Below are 11,079 nucleotides of genomic sequence, written 5' to 3' on the forward strand. Positions count from 1 at the left end.
TATCTCTTTTTCACAAATAATATTAATTATTATTATTATATGGTGATGGTAGCTATGATGGAGTTTCTCTAGTTTCACTGGCTGTAGGAGCCCTAAGGAAGAGGAAGAGAGAAAGTAAAAAAACAAGCATTAGGGCATACTCACTCACTTCACTGCCTGGTGTGGAGTAGTGGGGTTTCGTTCTTTCTTCCTTTGTTCGGAAATTTAGGAAAAATGATTTTAAAATCAAAGTGTTTTTTTTATTATTTTTGAGACCGCACCACAAGACAAGACCCTCTTTAACTATTGAAAACAACAGGTGAGTGTGTGAAAGCTATATCACTCCATGCACACGTCCCTTTCTGGCTCCTCTCCCCCACATCTGCCGCTTCTCTCTCTCTCTCTCTCTTACACACGCATACACATCGAAATGCCAACCACATATGTTTCTACTATGTTAATTATATAATAACTTCTCCATGTTCATGTACAAACAAACCCCTCTTCCCAGTCCATAAATGATGATGATCATGATGAAATGAATATCACATGAATACATACAAGGTATATGCATGCATGCATACATACATGATATATACATGTGAAGAAGGTCTTGTTGGTCTATAAACAAGAGCAATTATATACAGAGAAAGAGAGGGGTGAATTTTCAATTCTGTGCCTTTGCCCTCTCTTGTAGTATAACTATCAAAGAGAGGACCAGACCAGACCAAATAGATATCAGATCAGCCTCTTTCTTTCTTTCTCTCTCTCTCTCTCTCTCTGCACCTTTCTTTCACAACTCAATCAAAAAAAGCATATCCAAGGTGTGGTGGTTAAGCTGTCCATCTATCAATCAATCCAATCAATCAAGAGACCAATCATCAACCGAATATAAGAGAACGAAAAAAGGGGGCTACCCAAAATGTCATCCTCTTCCACCACATTATCACTGGACCACCTCCCTCCTTCCGAACAGCTATGTTATGTTCACTGCAACATTTGTGACACCGTCCTCGCTGTATGAACCACACAACACATTATTCAATTCTCTAGGGTTTTTCAATGCTACCTACTCCACCCTCTTCTCTAAATTCTTTTACTTTCTTTCTCTCTCAATGTTTTCATCTTGTTTAATTTAGTTAATTATTACTCACCAAACTATGTATCATTTTCTCCATTGATCTTTTCCCACTTAATATTTCAGGTAAGTGTTCCTTGCACAAGCTTGTTCAAGACCGTCACAGTCCGATGCGGCCATTGCACTAACCTCCTCCCAGTGAACATGCGAGGGTTGCTTATGCCATCTCCCACTCAATTTCATTTGGGTCACTCTTTCTTCTCCCCATCTCATAACCTTCTGGTATGTGTATATATACACACACCACCATAGTTTTCTTTTTCTCTTGTTTACTCTTTACCTGTTTGATAAATTAGTGTATGTATGTACGTACTGTTACCCTTTTATATAAATATAAAAGAATTAATTACTGATTAAAGAGCTAAAGATAAAGAGGTGATGATATGTTGATTCTCTCTCACTCTCTCTCTCTCTCTCTCTCTCTCTCTCTCTATATATATATATATATATATATATATATATATATATATATATATATATATATATATATACACACACACACACACACTTTGTTTCTTGCATGGTGGATGATATATTCCATTTCTGCAGGAGGAGATACCAAATCCCTCTCCAAATTTTCTGATGAACCAAACAAATTTAAGTGCATCAAATGAGTTCTCTATGCCTGCTAGGATTGCAGCTGATGAGCTTCCACGACCGATCATGAATAGACGTGAGATATAAAATCTACTCTTTTATTTTATATTATTATTATTATTATTATTATTATTATTATTATTATGATTATATGACTGAAAAGTAGTAACTCAGGTTTCTCTCCTTCAAAACGATGGTGCCCTTTCTTGTTCACCCATGATCTTGTTTCTTTAATAATGAAGTTATCTTTTAGATGAAAGCAACATTTGTCGTATTAAAATGTACTGTAGTTTTTCAAAGAAAAATAAAACATGTTGTTGCTTTTATGGTCAATATTTGACAGGATCGGTTCCTTCGGTAGAAGGAAAAGGGTCTTTTGAGGCTTCATCGCGAAAGTGCCTAAACCCTTCCTTGTTTCCAAACGTACATGCCCTAAAAAAGTTATCAATGATCCTAATACGTAATTAATGACCAGGTCTATATATAGAACATCACCACCCTAATTAAGCCTAGAAAAGGTTCTCAATATCTGGGAAGTTAATGAATGTAAAAGAACAGCAAGTAATACCTAGCTATTAATTTCTGATTCTAGGGCACAGTCTGTGAGGCTGTGTTTCATTTTCACTTTTATCAATAATATTTAATTTCATTTTGATTAATTTTTTTGTTAGAAGCACCGACAGAGATGAAGAGAAACGTAGGTTAACTTTGGTGTTCGTAAGTGGCATGGGGAAAAATAGGTGGTAGAGAGAGAGAAAGACATATATAGGGCAGTTTCTTCTCCCCCGGAATTATAGTTGCTTAAAGCTTTTAACACTGAGTATATCATCAGAATCAGAAGCATATATATATATATATATATATATATATATATATATATATATATATATATATATATATATATGCAGACAGAGCCAGTAATGCTCCATGCCACGAAAATAGAGAATTTAAATTGCAAGAAGAAAATAAATATAGCAACTGAAAGTCAAAGGAAATGATTTTGATATATGACTGGGGTGCCATTGTCCAGCTCCTGAGAAGAGACAGAGAGTCCCCTCAGCGTACAATCGCTTTATCAAGTGAGTATTCATTTCAAAACATTCGTTATTATTATTAATTTTAAATTTTATGAAGAACTTCATATTTATATATTAAATGTGTACATATTTCTGTTATGATTAATTAAAGGCTTTAAAGTTGAAGCAAATTTGAACGGTCCGTGTGTATTTCTGCAGGGACGAGATCCAACGCATCAAGTCTGTCAATCCCGATATAACTCACAGGGAAGCCTTCAGTGCAGCTGCAAAGAATGTATCAATCCTTTCCCCCTGTTAAATAAATAAATAAACAAATATACAGCACTATGGTTCTTTTACGTACTAGGGTTTCAGAACTTTGAACGGTTAATTATTATTTATATTTTCTCTCCAAATTTCGCATGCAAACTTTTATTAATTATCTAATCTATGCCACTATTCACAAATTGGTTTCACAATAATGAAAAAAAAGATGCATTTCTTTCTAGAAGATAACACGTAAGTTTTTTAAAATAATTTTTTGAAGTACAATATTGTGGTATTTCCTCCCACTATTTCTATAATCAAATAAATCAATGATAAGGTTTTTCTAGTTCACTTTGGACTTCTTCTGATGTATTACGTGCTTTGTGTGTCAGTGGGCTCACTTCCCACACATCCACTTTGGTCTCATGCCTGATCAGACTGTGAAGAAGACAAATGTGTGCCAGCAGGTAAAATTATCATGCACCCTCTTCTTGCAAAATGTTGCAGACAAAATAATGCATAACCCTGACTTTGATTTCTGAGTGTGTGGGTGTGTCTTTCTCTTTTGTCCAGGAAGGAGAGGAGGTTCTCATGAAAGATGGGTTTTATGCTTCGGCTAATGTTGGTGTCTCACCCTACTAATTCACCAGTCTATTTTCTCTTTCAAGAAATTATGCAAAGAGGAAAAATTTTCCAAGTTCACCAACCTTTGAAGCTCAGCAACGATCTGATTCCTTAATTAACTTATATATGCATCTATTTATGGCTCAAGGGCGGTTATGTTGATATAACTAAGGACTACTACTACTACTACACTATGATGATTAGCTCTTGGGGTTGTGCATGCATGCATGTAGTTCTCTTCTTATGATTAGACTTTAATTATTAACTTTCATGTTCTTCAATTCCCCAAGTACTACTGCAGCTGATTGCTTATCTAATCAATAATTAATTAGCCATACTTTCAGTTTCTGCCTACAAGTATGTTCCTTTAATTTGTGTATTTTCACCCGGGTAAACTTATATATATTGTTTTATCGGTACGTCAACTTGTTAATTGGACAATCCTAATTAAAGGTACACTCCAATAATGGGGTGTAAGGGTACAAGGAAAAGAAAGATGAAGAGAAAATAAAAGAAGAGAGAAATTGATAAATATAATAAATGAATGATGACATGATGAAAATTGAGAAAAAGAATGAAAAATTGGATAAAATTAAGATATTTGAGTGTATGAATATATAATAGCTTGTGTTATTTATAGATTCTAAGATGTTCTAGATGTAGTTAAAATTTGGATGGAAAGATATAAAGCCATGCCGTTTATCTTTTAATTTACACCATAGTATAAAATATTTCAGGATAATTAAAATGTGCAACCTGCATCCGTAAGTTGAAAAGGATTATTAGATTAACCTGCAAGTTTATTACGGAGATACAGAACCGACGTGGAAGAGAAGTTAATTCTAGACACAAATTGCACGAGATCTAACGTACATTTGGGTTACGTTTTTGTTTTGTCATTGTTTGTTTCTTTCTCGGAAATCCTTTGGTTAGAAAAGAGTAGTCCTCATCTCAGCATTCTTAACGACCAAAAATTAGAGTCTATGACACAACCTGTTTTAGGAATTTTCTGTTTGATGTTTATCAATGCTTTGCCATTACTGGAATTAGGAAAACAGTTGGCTATATTTAGTTATTTAAAAAATTAATCCTAACGTTTGCTTCAAGTTAAATCTAACCGAAGATATTATGCTTCATAACAAAATAAAGTTAGTTCGCTTCTAAAACTTAAGAATTGGAAATGTGGTGTAGGTAAGAATTTAATTAGTTATCAAATTCGATCATTTAAATCAAATAACGTACATTAAAAAAATGATGAAGAACAATTTTTGTAATATTATTGAGAGTATTTTTAATCAGCATAAATGAAATGATTATTTAAAGGATCGAGTACGAGAAGTACTCAAAAGACATCATCAATGCATCATTTTTTACCTGTCATAAAAAAATGGAAAATAAATACAAAATCATATGTAGATGCAATCATCTGCCCATGCCACTTTTCCGGTTAGGAGATATATATCCCTCACCTTGTTCCAGTAACAGGCTCATCAGACCATTCAAACAGAAAATAATAATTAAACAAGCACACTCTTAAAAGGAAGACACCCACAACGAACTTGATTAAATCCAAGGTATGCATGCAGTACATCCTTTACCCTTTTGGCGAAAGGAATTTCTAAATCATTTTGAATAATGATACTTGGATGCCTTTTTCTTTTAAACGCCCTAACAATATTTATTATTTTTCTTTATTATTATTTTTTATCACATCATAATTCCTACGATTAATGTTTATATTTTTTTTCTCACTAGACGTCTAATAGTAGCATTTAGGATGTCCATTCATCCTTTTCATATTTTTTTAACCTTTTAGGTCGGGTTTGCACATTTTGCTATAAAGAATAACCAAACAATCTAAAACATGTTAGTTTAGGATGGGTTTATAAGTCCAAAAAAGGTTAAAATGTTTAAATTTAAAAAAAACTATAAATAAATAATGATAAATATTTAAAACAATATATATTATATAAATCATAATTAAAAAAATTAATGTCATGTAAACAAGTCATCAAGTCATCGGGTTCACGAGTTTAAAAAAAAAATTAAAAAGAAACTCATTATATATGAACCGAAGGCCATTGGTTTGGAATGAATCAGGCTGAATTTTACTTGAACGTACAACAACCAAATCTAGATCAAATATTTGGGTGGGTTGGGTCGAATTTATAAGTTCCCCAAACTAGCAAACACCCCCTACTTTTTCATATTTCCATCTCATTACTTTTGCTGATTTCGACGATTAATAAATTAAGCATTGACTTCAGCACTTCACCTTATTTAGATTTTGCCTAACCCAACTTTATGAAGAAAGTATTTTGACTTTGACAAAACTTGCATTCAACTAATTTCTTATCTTGATAAATTATGAATCATTTAGCCAGCTATGCTGCAATCCAATCTGAGCCTTCAATCCAGCGTTAACTCCAACTTCTTTGGCTAGCAATAGTTTACTGGTAAACAACATTGTACATTTGTACAAGAGTAACATTTAGAAGCACTTTGAAAAAAATCCATACATTTTTAGGAATATTCTAATTCAACCTACATGCTGAGAGCCTAATACATGTTGGCAATTTGGAATTGTAACTGTCATGGCTTATTAGTGGCAAGTAATAATTATAAAACTTTTTGTTTTCCACACCAGGTGACTCTACAAATCAATTTTCATTCATGTGACACTGTACTCATGCGTACAAAAGCATTATACACTATATTTTACATAGTACAAAATATTCTTTGGGACTTATTGGGACATTGTTGTTTGAAGCACATATAAGTTGAGTCTAAATGACTAAGTCTATTGATGGCTCTACTTCTTTGTATAGAATTGGTACCCCTGGTACCGTGATGTTTTCATAAAATTTTACTGCAGACCAAAAAAAAAAAAATCCACCGTGCTCAATATTAATATAATAATTGAGAATGAAGTCATATATATATATATATATATATATATATATATATATATATATATAAAAAGGAACCATAGCATATCCGTTAGACGACAAGTGAAAATACTTCCATTCAATACATGAATATCTAATTTTTTTTTATATTGAAAGATATATTAGTTATTAGTTTGTCATTTTTTTGTTAGTCACCTATATATTTTTTTTTCAACCACCAAATCAATCTTATAAATTTTATATATATGTATCTAATATCTTTTCATTAACATACAATAACTCTGATTCAATGCATACTTATAATAAACTCTATTCATATAAGGGAGAAGATAAAAAACTCTTGTCATGTAACCTAATTATTAGATTTTCTGGAATGTAAAAATGAATATATATATATATATATATATATATATATATATATATATCCGTGTGAGTGAAAATTTTATATTTCCATGAGAGTATTTAAAATAATTTTTAACTTTCATTTTATTCCAACTCATAAAATCATTTATTTAACATTTTTGTTTTTAAATTAAAATAAATTTAGAAACATTCTCAAAAATTAGAAATATTTATCAAACATCTTTAAAAATCAATTAAGATTAAAATAATAAATCATATGTCATTAGTACTACTTGTGCAACAACAGTAGTTGCTGTTGGTTGATATAATGTAATTATCAATTCTTAGCCAAAAAGTCTACGGGTTAGTAGGTTTTACATGTCACAAGTTAATGCTTGGGCCTGGGCGATTAAAATGGGAATCGCCGCTGCGAATCACATTCTAACAAACTAATTAACCATGCATCAAGATTCAAGAGAGTCAAGTTCATCAGTTGATGATTTCTAACTTTATCATTTTCTTACTCACAAGCATACTTTTTTTTAATCTTTGCTATAATTTGTAACCAGGTAATAATTCAAAGATCATTTTTTTTTTAGGAGAAGCGTAATTCAAAGATCATATAATTCCCTAAATATAAAATTTTCCAATTTTAGTATTTGGAACATAGAATACAGGCCTGGTAATAATAAGAACCATCTGTTTTCAAATTTCAAAATGAAAGTTTCTAAAATAACTAATGGTGCGGTTATTTGATTATTTGAGAATATTTTTTGCCTATACTAAGAGTATCATTCAATCGACAATTAAATATTGATCTCTTTTATGATATAGAGATCACTATAACAGATTTTGTTTCTCTTAATCAAGCCTTTTCCCGTACATTTAGCTAGAAATCGAATCTTAAATTTTTTATTTTTAAATTAATCAGGGATCGAAATATTTTCCAATTATGCCTAAATTTGAAAATAAATGGAAGTGTAAATTAATAGTGAAAACTTCATTTTCTGAAATAAAATTTCTAATTTATAATGACTGTATGGTAATATATATATATATATATATCACTCCAAATCGGTCTGGCAACTGGAGCCTGTGCTTGTACATGAAGAACTGTTTTCGTTATTTGTTTGTTACAAAAACCTCCAAAAGTTAGTACAGACGAATCTGTTTGCACGAGCATGGCAGCATGTTGGCACTTAATTTCGAGGAGTCGGTTCAATAGCTGTCAGATAAAACAATGATCCAAAATAAAGAATGTGAAAGAGGTAAAGAACAGAATGGGAACTGCTCGAAGTCCATAGTTCAAATTTGAGTCGTATAAGATTTCTTTTATAATATTATTTTGTTTTATCTTTTTTACATTATATCTAGGGCTGTCAGGAAGATTTAAAAATAATAGATTCAGTTCAATGTTCGAGTTGAGTTTGATATGAATATTTTTTTTTCTCACTCAAAGTTGACTTGATTCAAAGCTTAGCTCATCAAATCAATTCAATTTAAAGTTACAATTAATTTACTAATTTTATTTAGAGAGAGTATAACATTATCTTACGTGTGAAAATAGGAGAACAACTTATAACATCTATCACGTTAAGATTAAGAATAATATATGATTGAGATTGAAATATTTAAAATTTTAAATTAAAATATAATATATTATCAAATATCTAAAAAAGTAATAAAACAACAAATAAATTTATAAAGATCTCAATTATCACTTCATAAAATATCTCAATGAATCTATCACTATCACTATCATTATGATTATCATTGTTATCACCATAATTATCATTATAGCCATCACTATTGTTATCATTGATTATCGTCGTCACCACTACTATTATCGTCAAATGTCACCACCTCCTCCGTTATAATTATCGTCGTCATTGATGTCACCATCGTCGCTAATGATTGTCATGGCGGAAGAGGTGGTGGGAACCATAGTAATGTGTTAACGATGATTGAGATATTTTAAGACAAGATTTGTTCAGTGAATCTTTAAGAAATTTGATATTTATATTAGATTTTAATTTGAATTCTTAGATATTTTAATCTTAATTGCCTATTATTTAATCTTGATCTAATGATTGTTATTAATTGTTTTCATATATGTGTGTGGATTTGCTAACCAATCATTATTGTTTTCTAAGATGAGTGAGTTAGCAAGTTATATCATCAATATATTTTAAGGTATTTTCTAATTATATCTTGTTAACACATTCATACTAAAAAATAAGAGTTTATAAGTTAGCAAATTCCACAAACATATACTAACATCCACATTCTTATATTTTGATATGAATTACACCATTATATATTTTAAGATATTCTCTAATTATAACTTACTAATACATTTACATAAAAAAAAAGTGTGTAGGGCACATATACATATATATGAGTGGTTCATAAATAAAATCCATTCAGAATAAATAAATTAATCAAGTCAAACTATACATAGTTGAAGTTCAGTTCAACTTATTTATTAAATGGATTCAATTTTTAAATCAAATCTAGTTTATTATTTGATTTTTAAACAAAGTTAAACGAATAAAATATTGAATCTCGAATTATGTTCAAATTGTTTCTATTAATTGTAAGCCTTACATCATTCATTTTATCTTAGTTTTTCCTTCTATTTATGTTTCCTTTATGCAAAGCTATTGTACCAATAACTAATATAATTTCTCTTTTAATCAAACATGTTGCTTCTGGGGCATCTGGCAGACAAGTAAAAAACAGTTGTTCGTATGCATCGGATGCTAGGTACTATAACCAAAAGAGTATTAAATCTTGATCCCCAGCAAAAGAATAATTACATAGCACACAGTTGCAATTGTAATCAAGAAAAGGCACATACATAGCCCCACATTCCACAAACGACTGCTAATAGTATTTGGTGCTCCTGTACTTTACTTTTTCTCATCCATTCATCCCCCCAATTGGGTGGGATATTTTCCTAAGAAAGCAAAAATGCACACTTTAGCTCCAACATGTTAACACGCTCAATTCTTTGCGCATGCATCCTAGCCTTTTTTGATGTAAAAGCAAGTGCAATACAATTATATGAAAAGAAGAGAACACAAACCAGTTATTTTCTCTCAAAATTCCAACATATTCAACTATATATGTACGCAAGGCATCACCCACAAGCATTATACAAGCCATATATACCGAGACTGAGACTGTATCTTTTGGTAATAGTTGGGTCCATACTAATTTTATTTCCAATATTATCAAGAGAAGGCGATCCATACTAATAATAATTGAGAAATGCTAGTATATGTTACTACCTGTATGATTTATTTTAACAAAATTCTTCGTTCTTAATATGCTTATTAATAGTTTAATTAAAATCAAAACTTTAAAGTAGGTTTTAGGATAAAATGTGTTCATCTTCTTCAACTTGTTAAAATAATGCTCCTATATACTGTTTGGTATAATGGAACGTATATAGTAAACTTGTTAATTGTGCAAGGTTGATCGAGACTCTGCTTTTCAATTATGTGTTTAAATATTTTTTCTCATTTAAAAAAAATAAAATGAATTTGCATGAACAATATACAAGTGAGAATATGTTTTTTTATATATTTTATTGAATTAATATCTCAATGTTTACGAATAAAAAATGACAAAGGGACGGAGCTATAACATGAGTTTTAACCCATTGTCACCCGTCCTATCAGATAAAAGATTAAGTATATATGTCTCATATTCACACAAATATTCATTAAGGAATGAAGCATCCTCTTAAAAAAAACAAGGAATGAAGTAGCAATTGTACTAATTGACAATTCACTCAAAGTAGATGAATTCATTAACACAAGCAATGAAGTATGAAATAGTTACACTATTCAACATTTAACTCAAAATATTTTAAATCCATTAACATATTAATCAAAATACTCAATTTAGAAGTTAATTTTAAAAGTTTTTTACTTTAATATAATAAATCTAAAAAAAAAAAGCTAAAATACTTTAATCTCATAAGTACGTAAGTAGAAAAAATTGAGAAATTTATGTGTGTGTGTGTTAATTAATGCATAGAAGACAAAGTCGTTGCAGATATCTGTTTAGCTATCCAAATTTAATTAATCCGTTATGGATTGTACACATGATAAATATTTATTTTTATATAATTAAAATTTATAATAGTAAATATTTTAATAATTTTGAACATATAAATTATATTTTGAGTTTATAAAAA

At 30.2% G+C, this 11,079-nt stretch overlaps 1 protein-coding gene across 2 annotated transcripts; it reads left to right on the forward strand.

Moving 5' to 3' along the window:
* The first annotated feature begins 633 nt into the window (after positions 1–633).
* LOC100786175 (protein YABBY 7) lies at positions 634–3,978 on the forward strand. Of its 2 annotated transcripts, none has more exons than NM_001357799.1 (7): positions 634–997; positions 1,184–1,339; positions 1,667–1,790; positions 2,745–2,793; positions 2,950–3,025; positions 3,390–3,464; positions 3,571–3,978. In NM_001357799.1, exons 1-7 carry the CDS (start codon positions 902–904, stop codon positions 3,637–3,639), a joined length of 645 nt encoding a protein of 214 aa, NP_001344728.1. In that variant the 5' UTR covers positions 634–901; the 3' UTR covers positions 3,640–3,978. The 2 variants fall into 2 exon arrangements, with proteins under 2 accessions (NP_001344728.1, NP_001344729.1); NM_001357800.1 differs by having other exon boundaries at positions 988–1,033.
* Positions 3,979–11,079: the final 7,101 nt, after the last annotated feature.

Source organism: Glycine max, chromosome 5, assembly GCF_000004515.6.
Source record: "Glycine max cultivar Williams 82 chromosome 5, Glycine_max_v4.0, whole genome shotgun sequence".
Taxonomy (NCBI): Eukaryota; Viridiplantae; Streptophyta; class Magnoliopsida; order Fabales; family Fabaceae; genus Glycine; species Glycine max.

Coding starts and splice junctions, on each gene's coding strand:
- LOC100786175 (NM_001357799.1), top strand. CDS start 902: ATGTCATCCTCTTCCACCACATTATCACTGGACCACCTCCCTCCTTCC. Junction 1,340..1,666: donor CCCCATCTCATAACCTTCTG/GTATGTGTATAT, acceptor CCATTTCTGCAG/GAGGAGATACCAAATCCCTC. Junction 3,026..3,389: donor TCAGTGCAGCTGCAAAGAAT/GTATCAATCCTT, acceptor TTTGTGTGTCAG/TGGGCTCACTTCCCACACAT.